The sequence below is a fragment of the Gymnoscopelus microlampas genome (genome assembly GCF_963454915.1).
Source record: "Gymnoscopelus microlampas genome assembly, chromosome: 19".
NCBI lineage: Eukaryota > Metazoa > Chordata > Actinopteri > Myctophiformes > Myctophidae > Gymnoscopelus > Gymnoscopelus microlampas.
This window is the reverse complement of record NC_139956.1, coordinates 26,581,970-26,596,755: the sequence shown is the minus strand read 5'-3', so window position 1 is coordinate 26,596,755 and position 14,786 is coordinate 26,581,970. Positions and strand designations below refer to the sequence as shown.

Below are 14,786 nucleotides of genomic sequence, written 5' to 3'. Positions count from 1 at the left end.
TGGAACAAAGTATTTTGAGATGAGGGTCCGCGGCCAAATACATATCATTTTGAGGGTCCTTGACATGAAAACATTTGAGAACCACTGATATAGAAAGTGTTTTTTCAAAAAAACTGTTAGGATTTAGAAGACATTTGTCAAATGTTTGACAAATGAACATTTGACAAATGACAAATGTTTGCTTTAAAAATATATATATTCAAAGACTTCAACCTTTTTCAAAAATAGCCAAAGACATCTAAAATGACACAGATGCGTTCCCGGACTGAATGGGTTAACAAATGCAGCATGTATAATTTACTGCATCCTGAACTCTTCATGCCAGCCACAGTATTCATTACTACGCCTGTACATAGAAGCATTTATTTTTAATGTCATTTCGGTCATTAGCTGATGATGGTGTCGTGATGGACGGAGAAACTTACGCAATAAAGATTGATTTATGCTCGGGTGCTCGGTGAGGTCGCACACACCGACAACAGTCGCTCTACAAGCGCACCGCGCGTTGCGTCGCAATGCGTTGCGTGAGCTTGTAGATCGATTGATTGATTGTTAAAATAAGCCTTCTCTGGCCCAGATCGCTGGCCTAGCGGTTCGGGCACTTAGGCTCTGATGTAGCATGACAGAACGTTGCAGGTTCGAGTCCCGTTCCCGACAGCCTTTGCTGTGTGTCTCTCCCCGTCTCTTTCCTGTCCATCTTCACTTAATAACTATCAGTAAAGGCAGAAAAAAACTAAAAACAAATCTTTAAAAAAAAAAAAGAATAACCCTGCTCTGAAAATGCACACGGCCCACCTATCTGATAATAAAGGAGCCTGGCATGCACTCATCGACAAATGTAGGCACAGTTTCAGCCTGATCCAAACCCCACTGACTTCCATTATATACTGCCTACTGGGCAGTACTGTGCACAAGACATTTGGCGCTGATCGGTCCAGCAAAGAATGGGCAAGAACCTCCATGCCTAGCGCCCAGAGCCAAGGGTTCTTAATCAACTCTAGTAGCGGGCCCTCTTATAGATGCTAGGCTCCTACAGAGCCAGCTCGTAAAAACTATTTTTACGATGTGGCTCCTCAGACGCGAGCTGACTAGAAGAGGGTCTGTTTCTCTGCGTGTCCAAAGCTAACACACTGATTTGTGCCAAATGTGCACACTGCCAGTTACGGCTACAGAAGTACCTCCTTACACTTAAAGATATATATCTGAACTTACATTTTATAATGGAAGTCAACTGGGGCTCTGATCAGGCGGGAACCTTGCCCCAATTTGCCCAATGGTTAGCAACTTCTGATCTACTGGGATTTTCTTGCACAACCATCTGTAGGGTTTACAGACAGAAGGGTGAGAAAAATAGAGAATATCCAGTGAGCAGCAACTCTGTGGCCGGAAATTCCTTGCAGGAGAATGGCCAGACTGGTTCGAGCACATAGAAAAGGCATCAGTAACTAAACTAACCGGGTTACAACAGAGTTATGCAGAAGGGTTCGGGTTAGAGTCATCCATGGTGGAAAAAGTACTCAAATGTTTTACTTAAGTAAAAGTATCAATACTGCAATGTAAAAGTACGGAATTCAAAATGTATTTGAGTAAAAGTATTGGTATCAAAATGTACTTAAAGTATAAAAAGTAGTAAGTACTCATTATGCATAATGTCCCTCTTCACAAGTTTTCAAATCTTTTGAAAATAGCAGCTCTACAAGCTCACACCGCGTCGCATTGTAGATCTGCTATTTTCAATTAGCCAAAAATATATTTAGAGCTTAAGAGGTTAATGTATGTTTAGTAATAAAAATATAAATCTACAAAGTAGCTAGAAAGTAAACTAAAGTTTTCAAATAATTGTAGTGGAGTAAAAGTAACAATATTTTCCTCTGAGATGTAGCGGAGTAGAAGTAAAAGTACTGAAAATTGGAAACACTCCAGTAGAAGTAGAAATTCCTGAAAAGTGTACTTAAGTACAGTACTTGAGTAAGTATACTTAGTTACTTTACACCACTGTCCACACGACATGCACAGGCTCAGCAAAATTGGTCAATAGAAGAAACGTTGCCTGGTCTGGTGCATTCTCTGTAAACCCTAGAGATGGTTGTGCAAATCACCTTTCTTCCCCATTCTGATGTCTGGTCTGAACTGCAGCAGATCTTCCTGACCATGGCTACACGCCTAAACGCATTGGGTTACTAGCACATGATTGGTTGATTAAAATAATTGTGTTAACGTGCAGTAGGAGAGGTGCGTCTAAAAATGTATCAGTTTATTTATTTACTGTATTTATTTACTTTTTTCCAGTGAAAATTCTCTTAGTGTGTTCATGGCTTGCCTGTTTTGTAATAACTGGTAATGTAGGAATTCAAGATACCGCTGCACTCGCTGATAAGGAACTTATATTCTAAGCTAAATGTGTCAAACAGAAATGTGTTGCATAGTTTTAGCACCAAACACCGTCATAAGAGGCTTAATTCTGAAGCGGCCATGCATGCATGCTGAACACACGTACACACACACATCTGCCGTGCTGTGAAGCATCCAAACAACCAAACATCTGTGAATACCTTCCCTGCCAGCCGAGCCATGGTCTGATCTAAATGCAGCATGCGGTCGTATGTGTCCTCCTGGTCTTTATACGTCTTTGGGGAAGGAGTTCCCAATGGGACAGCCATTTAGAAGGGATTCCCCTCTCATCATCATAAACGTCCTTGAGATCACAGGAACATCATCTGGGTGCCACGGCTGCTGTGCACATCTGCCATTTGCTGTGCATGGCGGCGGTGCGAAACTAAAGTATAAATCACCCTTTAGTATGGGTAAACCATCAGTCACTCAATAAGAGCGTCAGCTTTTAAACACTTTAAACCTGGAGTCCCTATGTCATTCATTCTAGGAAAATAGCCTATCAACAAGCTCACAACGCATAGCATCGTGACTTGAATTAGAATTGTGAGCTTGTAGATCGTCTGTTTTCGCTATTCGTCGTACGACAAAGCATATAGGGCTTAACCAATTACTTTGGGCTTGTAGAGCTTGTAGATCTGCAAATTTGTTTTTATCGCGAAAATGATGTGCACATCTTTGAATATATATTTTTAAGTGAAATTTCGTAAAATATTTTGTTCCAGGGACCTCCAGAAGCAAAGATTTGAGTTACTAATGTTCACTTGATTTGTTTTAAATAGCAGATCTACAAGCTCGTAACCCATTAAGACCTTCCCGGTCTTAATGGGTTAAGTGGCTTTGGGATGCTCAATGGAAATGGATAGCCTGGGGGGGAGGGAAGGGGTTAAAGAAAGAGAGCACAGACACAATCCCACGTTCTGCTCACAACATCGACACCCACTTCCAGGCCGCGGTCACGACGATGGCACTTTCCCTCTCTGCTCTCGTCCTCAGTAATGCGACAACACAGCTCGGCCATGGGCTCCATTCCAGGGATGCCGCTACTGGCTTTGCACACAAAGACGACCAGCACGATGAGGAGGAGGAGGAGGAGATCTATAACCACTTATACCTAGCCTGAATATATCAGACTATACGCAGTTCACTCAGTGAGTGGGCAGTCTATGGTCTGAAGCCAGGCTAACTTATACTCTCTATTCTTAGTGTAACAGACGTGACCTTACTTGGACTGCCCCCCCCATCTACAGCAAATCTCCAAAAATAGCAGATCTACAAGCTGTGCTATTTAAAAATAGCAGATACACAAGCTCTGCTATTCAAAAATAGCAGATACACAAGCTCTGCTATTCAAAAATAGCCGATCTACAAGCTCTGCTATTCAAAAATAGCAGATATACAAGCTCATAGCGTGCCGCTATGAGCTTTTAGATCTGCTTTTTTTTTTATCATGAAAATGTGTGCAAATCTTTACAGATGTCTGTTGCTTGAAAGAAACTCTCAAACCTTTTCATGTCAAGGACCACCCAAAATTATGTTTTTGGCCGCCGATCCAGATCTAAATATGTTCTTCAAGGGACCCCCCAGAAGCAAAGATTTGAGTTAAAAATGTTGTATCAAAAAATATATGTATTCAAAGATTTGCACAAATGTTCAAGATTTTTCAGAAATAGTAGATCTACAAGCTCAAGCTTGTAGATCTGCTATTTTGTTCTCTTCCCCCCCTGAATATGGATGCTGGGGCTCAAGTGCTGGTTAAAAACGATGCAGGATGTACAGATTGCCTAAAGAGTTTACATCCAAACCTCACTTTGGATGATGTAAACCCTTGGCACGCGGCGTCAACATTCCTCTAGACAGCCAACACCATGTATAACTGTGGTATGCCACCTATGTGCGCTGCTGCTGCAGACTAGCCCCCCCCCACCCCCTACACATGCAGGGAGATCAGAAGCGTTAAGGTGTGAAGCCACGGGCAGCAGCAGCAGCTACCAGGGTTAGTTGGAGAACGAACGCCGCGCCCCCCTGCTGTGACAGAGGAGCAGGACCAGAGGGCCAAGCAGGGCACCGTGCCAACTAAGCGTACACTGCTCTGTGTGTGTGTGTGTGTGTGTGTACGGTATACACCGGTCGCGGTGCGAGTATGAGGAGGTGTAGGTGAAAGTGTGTGAGTGTCAAGTGTGTGTAGATGCCGACGTGTGTGTGTGTGTGTGTGTGTGTGTGTGTGTGTGTGTGTGTGTGTGTGTGCATGATTGTGTGTATTTATGCATATTCATGAGGTGAATAATATACTGTGCATAATATCGTCACTGTCAGTTGGAAAGAAACCTTGTATGTCTAAAACTGTTACTTTTCAGAAAATGGGGAGAAATGGATTCCAATGGATCCAATGTAGCTATTATTTAGTCACAAGCTAGATGATAATACTTGAGGAAAAACACTCAATATTTATAACAACCCTCAGACACTTTTAACCACTTTCACTTTTATATAAACAAAATCAAAAATAACAAACATAGCAGATTTACAAGCTCGCAATGCGACACGTTGTGAGCTTGCAGATAGGCTATTTTTGCTACTTTTCTGTGACTCTGTATGGCGAAGTAGGGCATTCATTTATCAAAAAACATAAAAAGTTGGAATACGGAGATACAAGGTTTCTGCTCGCCAGCAACGATATGCATTTCCTGTGTGTGCGTGTGTGTGTGTGCGTGTGTGTGTGTGTGTGTGTGTGTGTGTGTGTGTGTGTGTGTGTGTGTGTGTGTGTGTGTGTGTGTGTGTGTGTGTTTTGGGATGACGCTACATAAACTAAAAGACAATGCGGGGAATAAATCTCTGTCTCTTTGTCTTTTTAAATAAATAAGTCTCTGTCGGGTGGAAACCTCATATGTCCAAAACTGTTTCTTTTCAGGATTCAAATTAAAAAACCTCAAAAAGTAGCAGACCCACAAGCTCGAAACGTGGCGCGCGTGACGCTGTAGTATGATCACGGAGGGCGATCATTTACGAAGAAAAACACAAAAAGTTTAAATATGGATATAAGAGGTTTCTCCCCCGACAGCAACGCTACAGCATAATGCACTCACACTGTACTGAAAGAACTGGGTCCTGAGCCAGCGTGAAATGATTTATTCCTCCATAATAAAAGGAAGGGAAAAAGAAGGTGAGGTCAAGAGAAACGCTGAACTCGGTGAACTCGGCTCTGAACTGAAGAGGCAGTGGACCAGGTAACAGCCTGAGGATGACCACGTAAACACGACCCATGATCCTTCGCTTATTATGTACGCCCAGTGCTTCTCAAACTTTTTTTTTTTAACAATATATCTTATACAATTGTGGTGGTTGTATTTTGACTCCCTCCATTTAGATCGGGTCAAAGGTCATGTCTCACCTAGACACAGGACCTGACAAGACTTCTGACCTGACCTCAAGATTCAATTTATCCCCCGAGCAAGCAGTCAGGCTCTATTAGCTCAATGGTAAACATGTCAGCACTCGCGCAGGAAACCGGGTTCAAATCCGCAGAAAACCGGGTTCAAGTTACGCGGTACACACAATAACTCTGTTTTATGCTTTGGTTGCTTCATGTACTTTATTATCACACAAAAATGTGTGATGATAGATAGATCAAAACTGTCACATTTCACATCCGCAATTATTCTCTCAGTGGTTGTCAGCTACTGACAATCACTGGCAGTCTGGCACACACCACCAGAGCTGTAAGAACAGAGAGCAGGCAAGATATAGACAAACCCCCCTCCCGGGGTTCTGGGTTCTAAGGCTGTGTTCAACAGCCTAATGGGGATCCTAGCAAATAAACAAACAAACAAATAAACAACTCTCCATTCACTCATAGCATAATATAACAAAGCAAAACTTTTATTTAATCTTCGAAAACAGACAGATTTTCAAACCCCTTTTTGAGTCGTGTGATAATAAAAGGTGCACTGCGGCTGCATTCATTAATCAGAAGTGATCAAAATTTTGGATTTTATGTTTCACAATTATGGTTGGCAATTAAATCAAACAGCTTATGTGTCAGCTGTTGCACCTGGTCTCCTTACACAAGGATTAAATAACCAGAACATTGTGCAAAGCATAACATCCATTAGGCTCTCAGAGGAACAATGCAACCACAGAAACAATTAGCCTAAATACTATTTGACCACAAATGTGGCACAGAGATGCACAATAACTAAGCAACAAAGACATAAGAAATGTTAGACATATTTTGTTCCAACAAAAATCATCACTAACAACTGATTAATAATCGTGATTACAATATTAAAGCCTCACTATGTAACTTTCTTTTTAATGAATACAATGTAATTTTGTCAAATCTGCATGGTAGAGTATGTTGATACAACATAACTTATACAATTGGGGTGCTTGTATTTCTATTCTAAGTGTAACAGACCTGACCTTACTTGGACCTTACTGTCTCCCTGTTCTTCTATTGAGACATTTAGAGACATTTAGATTGTGTCAAAGGTCATGTCTCACCTAGACACAGGATCTGACCCAAATTTGACCTGATGGTCAAAATTCAATTTATCCCCTGAGCAAGCAGGCAGGCTCTATTAGCTCAATGGTAAAAATGTCAGCACTTGCACAGGAAACCGGGTTCAAATCCGGGGTAGAAGAGGAAAGTCACATAGCGCTGCTTTACGCAAAACTAATTATAATTTTAACCATAATAATCGTGCAGCTCTAAAGTAGACTACTGTAGAAGAATGTGTTCAACCCTTTATCCCCGTTTCACACAATGCAGGATTCAGAGAATAGCCATTTCAACTTTAACCCACAACACCACACATAACTAGCAACCCCCAGTGGCATTGTGGGTAGACAGGAAGAGGTTACAGTAACAAATCCCCGACTAGGGGGGGAAGCGGGCAGTAAGAGCTTCCTGAGACGACGGTTAACCCATTCAATCCGGCAACGCATCTGTGTCACTTTAGCAACGAGCTATAACCATTACTTTATACTTTGGTTATTCAAAAATAGCAGATCTGCTATTTTGGAAAAATCTTGAACATTTGTGCAAATCTTTGAATAGTATATTTTGTTAAACAACATTTTTAACTCAAATCTTTGCTTCTGGGGGGGGTCCCTGGAACAACATATTTTGATGGGGATCGGCGGCCAAAAACATAGCTTTTGGGGTCCTTGACATGAAAATGTTTGAGACCCACTGTTAACAACATACGTTTTTTTTCAAAAAGCTGTTGGGATTAAGAAGACATTTGTAGAGATTTGCACACATTTTCATGATTTTTCAAAAATAGCAGCTCTACAAGCTCATAGCCCGGCACTCGGTGCCACGCTATGAGCTTGTAGATCTGCTATTTTTGAATGGCCCAAAGAAATCTAAAACGACAGAGATGCGTTCCCGGATTGAATGGGTTAAGCAACGAGAACGCTGTCAAAGAACGCAGAACGGCCCACATTCAGCCCAAGTAAACACTTAAAAAAAGGTTGACCCTTACATTATTACTTCCTGTATCACTCCAAACCGCAGAGACAAAGCACAGAGCCTGATCTTATTGGCAGAGAGGATATGAAATCGTTGCTGTCGGGCAGAAACCTCATATCTCCATGTTTGAACTTTGTGTGTAAATTAACGTCCTACTTGATCATACTACAGCGTCACACAAAAGCAAAATGTTTTTTGGACATATGAGCTTTCCACCCGACAGAGACTAAATGATGCTTGCATGTGTGATACATACTGTACATTCTTAAAGGTTTTTAATATGGCCAAAGCATATTGCAACTCAGTGGCAGCAGGGCCTTCTAATCTGACGCAGTACAAGAGGACAGGTTGTTGTGTGTGTCACAAGTTTGTTGCCATCGCCTTGGGATTTCTGAATAGTCCAGTATTTGTTGTGTCTGAGAGGGAAAAGCCATTTAAATGTAGATGACTAACAGCTCCTAGCTTTCTCTCCCTCTCTGTGTGTCTGTGTGTGTGTGTGTGTGTGTGTGTGTGTGTGTGTGTGTGTGTGTGTGTGTGTGTGTGTGTGTGTGTGTGTGTGTGTGTGTGTGTGTGTGTGTGTGTGTGTGTGTGTGTGTGTGTGTGTGTGTGTGTGTGTGTGTGTGTGTGTGTGTGTGTGTGTGTGTGTGCATGTGTGCGTGCGTGCGTGCGTGTGTGTATCTCTTTCCCATGTTACTTAATGCTGCTGTCTCCCTCTCTCTCGTGAAATCAAAGCTGAGTGAGTGGCCGGCGAAGCCGAAAAACAACAACGAGAGATGAATAAATGAACATATCACATTATTTCAAAATGGTGTCATTAAACATTCATAGGGAAGCGTCTGTGGGTATTTTGTAATTAAAAAGGTCCTAATCCTTTCACACCCAAGAAGGATGGAGTAAACAAGGTCAACAACTCTAGTGGTTATAAATCTGATGCAAAACTGGCAATAGGGAATATAGAGTCTGTGGTGCATAATGTAGGCTTAATTACATGTTTTATTTATGCACAGCACTCAACATATGGAAGCAAAAAAGCACCCATTTATTCACAAATGGAGTGTAAACGCACGTCACGTGCACACCCAGAGTTGGGAACGGGATCCGGAACTGGATGAATCGGAGGAACCAGATCCAACATTGAGGAACTAGAATCGGTTGCATCCCATTTGGAACCGTTTCTGGGAAGCGGTTTCATCATCACACAGTCAGAGCTGGTTATGTGGACTTCACGTCTGATAAAGAAAATGACATATCATATGGTCCTCACACTTCTTAATTTCAAGGACAACCGTAACGGTTCCATTTGTACACTCTCAGAGTTACAAACCTGTAAGGGTCCATTTGGAACCCCCTATATAGGAATCATTAAAGGGAACCGTTAAGGAATCGGACCGTTAAGAGGGAATCATTAAGGAACCTTAATCGTTAAAATCCTAACGGATCCCAACGCTACACACTACACAGTACACAGTACACACACACGCACTTCCAAAATACTACAAGGCAAAATAATGGACCCTGGAGGGCTCTCCCCAAAGCCTTTCAGAAGCAGCATTAAAATGTCAGCATATATATAAAGTTCGAGCTCTAGTGCTTTCACCACCACAGGCTTATTGCTAATCACATTCAGTAGCCCTGGCTGCATCGCTCTATGAAAATACTGACTCTTGTTTAGACTGTATTGATATTGTTCAGTAAAAGATTAGTCTCTAACAGTCTAGCAGCAAATGCTTACAGTGTAGAATCTACATGGTAAGACATGTGATGTTCATCCATCTCTGACGTCTATAATGTTAACCTGTTAAGACTTGAGGCCAATTCTACTAATGCCTTAGAAATCAGTCTCACAGGTTCAAGATCTTTCAAAAATGTTTTAAAAAAATAGCAGATGTACAAGCTCGCAGAGCGGCACAAAGTGACACGCTGTGAGCTTGTAGATCTGCTATTGTGTATGCAGAAATCTGAAATGACACAGCTGCTTTCCCAGTTTAATGGGTTAAATGACTGTGTAGTGTGTGGCATAGACTTGTGTATAAGATGTTACACATACTATTATGGTATATGTACTGTATACTAATATAGAATAGGATGTAATGCAACTTCATTGGATCATTTTATGGTTCTCTTTGAACAGACATCACCATGCGGCAGCATTCCGTCTGCGGCAGACTTGTCAATTCAGTCGAATAAGGCAGCTAAGCAATTCCATATCTTAACCCTCTAACAATATGCTGCTTAAACCAATAACCAGGCACATGGATCATATTATAATGACGAGAGCTTCGGTTGAAGCTGCTAAACCCCTGATATTTAATATTCCTCATGACATACAGTAGGTTCTATGACGGCCACAGACATTCACAGCTCAATGAATGCCAGTGGATAGGATCTCCCATGTTGCTTTTAGCGTGTCAGAAACATGTTCAGATGTGGAAGATGCCCTGTTCTGTGTGAGAGAGGAGCTGCAGCGATGCGAGTGCACTACCACTACACTACACACCAATAAAGTGATGTGCAACTGTGATTTCATACATTCATTCATACGTGCAACATACATATCCAAAAATACCCAATTCCTACAAGCAAAAAGGACTGGGTAACACCACTATTTATAAGCATTATAACTGTGATATTCATGTGTGTGTCCGATATTTAAAATACCATGTATTGCTTGGTTAAAAAGCTTAACAATGTACCTCGATGGTGCTATGCATGTCTTTATGTAAATGTAATCAGGTGATGAACAGGTTTAAAAGGGGAAGCCAAATAGTGAGATGGTTTTGGTACATCATTTTTCCCCTCACACCTCAAGGCTGCGTTTTTAATATTATGCTTCATTGAAGTAAATGTTATTGAAACATTCAATATTTTACCCCAACCCACAATCAATTCATGCATAGCCTACATACATACATGCCATGCAGCCTGCTGTGTTCCAATTACAAAACACAACAAAAGGACTATTCAGGTGTCTATTGTTTGCATCGTGCCTAGTGGTTAAGGTGTCTAGCCAACAGCCAAGAGCATTTCTGGTCTGGCTTGCCTCATTGTTCAGCCAACAACCATATACATAGATGTCGCTACATCAGCCAGTCAGTCTACGATGGACTCAATCGATTGAAGACTAGTCCAAGGAATGTGTCATTTGATTTCTGCATGCCAGAAGTGAGTCACAACAACATGTATTCTTAAAAATACCTCCTCCTCTAGACATGATCATCAAACTGCCAATGTTCAAAACATATCATGGATGGATGTAGCCTTGCTTGGATCAAGACTATTACATATGTATATACATATGCATAAAATACATCTATTATAGTCTTGATCCAAGGCTATCATGGATGTAAAGTGACGATGCATCTATCTGTGATGAATGTGGTACAATGTATCAATCTGTGGCGAATGTGATACAATGCAACAGGCTCTGCATACATCAGAGGGGCGATAAGGGGGTTTGTAGAGCAGAATGATAGCAGACCTACAAGCTCATATTCGTGCCGCGCTATGAGCTTGTAGATCTGCTATTTTTTTTTAAATAGAGACACAGGAACTGACAAAAGGCATGTGATCTCATCTCCAACTAGTCCATTCGGTTGTAAGACCTAGAACGCCCTGCATGGCTTGATCAGACAGGCTGACACACACAACATAGATGTCACGGTGTGTTGACAACAACATTCCTCCAAATCATGACAGGACATCATGATCATCCTCCTCGGCGACAGACAGACAGACAGACAGACAGACAGACAGACAGACAGACAGACAGACAGACAGACAGACAGACAGACAGACAGACATATTACAGACATACAGACAGACACCCTGGCCGTGTCAACCCCTCTCTTACCTGGGCACACAGCTGGGCGAGGAGCGGTCCACCTCCCAGGTGGCGTAGAGGTTCATGTGCACCGGGCGGCCGGAGGAGGAGATGGTGGTGACCGGCTTGGAGGGCTGCATGTGCGGGGAGGGGACCCCGCCGCCACCGGTGGTCCGCGGGAGCCCTCCTCCTCGCTCCGACATCCTGGAGGCTGGAGGACGGTCGATCAACACACAGATATATACGATCACCCGATGCTGTCTGTCTCGCAACAATGTGTCCTCCTGCTCGCCGACGCGGGAAGTGCTGGCGGGCGATCGAAAGTTGATCCGATTTCTACTAATCGCGAGCTATAATAACGATAACATTACCGTCAGCGTCTTCTTCTTCTCTCTCTCCCTCCCTGGTTCCCTCTCTCTGTCTCTCTCCCTTCTGACTCAACTTCGCTATGGTTGGTGTTTATCGCTGGTTGCAGGAAGCGGAAATTTCTCCCCGAAGTGAGTCGCACACAATGAGCAGCAAAAGGAGCTACGCCTCTAGTTAAAGACGCATGACTCCCTTTGCAGAGAGGCAGAGAGAGAGAGACACACACACACACACACACACACACACACACACACACACACACACACACACACACACACACACACACGCACAAACACGCACGCGAACACGCGCGCGCGCGCACACACACACGCGCGCACACACACACACACACACACACACACACACACACACACACGCAAGTGTGCGTGTGTGCGTGTGTGTGTGTGTGTGTGTGTGTGTGTGTGTGTGTGTGTGTGTGTGTGTGTGTGTGTGTGTGAGAGAGAGAGAGGGGGTGTGATAGGGATACTTAAATAATATTTAATAAATGTTTTAACATTGATTGAAAGTTTGTAATTATTCCAAATGTCAGCCTTGTGACAAATATAGCCGATACTTCTAGTAATAATTGACTAATATGGTCATATCGAGTTTCATATTGGACAATAAGCCCCATTGTAAGACTGACTGCTTGTGGTTATCTTGATAGCCAAACATATCAAAAGGAATCAATGCCAATAGTAACCTTACACTGGCAGATTGCCAACAGTGGGATCGATTGAAAACCCGTTGAAAAGACATCTAAAACCATTGGTTATTTGCTTTCAGGGGGAATTTCAAGTTTGGATTTGAGGCTGATCCCTCAGTCACACACAAAGAAATATAATGGAATTTCCCAGACAGTGATAGTGCCCTGGCTGTGACAGAGTGAGTAAGACCAGTGTGCTTGTTGTTTTTATGATAAAGCCAGTCAGGTGTTTTCTGAAAATATTCTTCCCACCAACTAAGTCATCGTTTCTTCCCCTGGCTGTCAACACACACATAGGGGCTACACACACACACACACACACACACACACACACACACACACACACACACACACACACACACACACACACACACACACAGTGGTGTGTGAGGGAGGCAGACCAGAGAGAGAGGGAGGGGCTGGGTGAGGGGGGTGAGTGAGGCCTGTACCCTCACCCAAGGGTTCCCAAACTAGTGGTGTGGTTCTCAACCTTTACAGGCCACAACCCCCCAAAATAATCATATTTTAACTGGGGACACCCCAAAATAATCATATTTTAACTGGTGACACCCCAAAATAATCATATTTGAACTGAGAACCCACCAAAATAATCATATTTGAACTGAGAACCCACCAAAATAATCATATTTGAACTGGGGACCCCCCCACCCTGACAAGCACTTGTAATTGTAGGAGTTGAGGCATTACATTTAGTTTGACTCGGTTCCACGGATAAATATTGCGAAATATTTCCTTGTAGATCGGCTATTTCCACAATGTTTTCCTCTTTCTTATGTAATATTTGACTATTTGGTTTTAAAAAGGTCTTAAAAGCCAATCAATTGTAACTTAAGAAATGTGCAGATAACCTGTATACACTTATACTATATGTTAGTTTGTTTACTGTTGAGTGAGAAAACAATGTTGCACACCTCAAAATAATAAGTCAATACTTTTCAAGCTGTCCATTTGGACTGTTTTTATTTATGTTTATTGATGAATGTAATTGTATGTTTTTTATGGACCATGAGTCTGCAATAAAGACATTCATTCATTCAATAATACTGCTCTCACCCACCCTGACAAAAGGTTCAAAACCGGTAGCTGTCTACCGGTAGACAACACCCATCCTTCGTAACGTCAACATGACCGTGTTTGCACTTTTGCACCTGGGTAATATTTTGTCATCATTACTGCCAGGAAGAGGCACACTCCAGTCAGAAGAACAGCAGGTGTACGTCACGGTGTGTGCGCGCTCTCCGTTTGAAACATGAGGTCGTTATGCACGACTACAAGTCATGAATGTATAGAAAATGAATCATGGTCGACAATCACTCAGGCAGTCGCAGCACAAGTACAACTTGCTGACTAAGAGGTGACGTGGTTCTGTAGGCACTTTGTCACGCATTTGTCCCTAAATGTCACCTGACTGAAAGTGTGCCAATGATTACCGATGGCACCTTCTGAGGAGTTCGGTTGAGCTCAGGACATTTGGAACTTAAAGGAGTAGTTCACCCAGAAAATGACTTATTTTCTATCAATTACACAACCCCATGAAGCCTTGAATTCATGGAAATGTTTTTGTCGCATTCCTGAGCCAATGATTTGATGACTGGCGGGTAGTAGACTAACATTGTCAGACTCAAAGAATCTCCTATTGACCAATGACCCGGTCACCAAATTATTGGCTCAGGAATTCGACAAAAAAAAAAAAGTCTCCATGAATTCAAGGCTTCATGGGGTGTGTAATTGATAGAAAATAAGTCAAGTTTGGGTGAACTACTCCTCTAACTTTTCCCCTCCATTAGGGACAAGCAGAGCTAAACATTGGTATTTGGCACCACATCTGTATGGTTGTATCGGTATTGCGCAGACATTCACGTGAAGTGTACTATACTCCACTCAGCGGATAAAGAGATTACAATCAGGGGGATTAAAATGTATGAATGGTAATAATCCCAATCTGCCATTTAAGATGCATGCTGGGCAGTTTGGAAACGTCATCATAAAGTGAGGTTTAGCTCTGC

At 42.4% G+C, this 14,786-nt stretch overlaps 1 protein-coding gene across 3 annotated transcripts in view; it reads right to left on the bottom strand.

The window, feature by feature from the left end:
- The window catches only part of pacs1 (phosphofurin acidic cluster sorting protein 1), a 95,015-nt gene extending 82,832 nt beyond the window's left edge, over nt 1-12,183 (bottom strand). For all 3 annotated transcript variants that reach the window (XM_084042478.1, XM_084042479.1, XM_084042480.1), the window contains exon 1: nt 11,718-12,183. In XM_084042478.1, the coding sequence (XP_083898604.1) occupies nt 11,718-11,890 (173 nt within the window). In that variant the 5' untranslated portion in view covers nt 11,891-12,183. The remainder of the gene's footprint in view (nt 1-11,717) is intronic.
- Between the last annotated feature and the right edge of the window lie 2,603 nt (nt 12,184-14,786).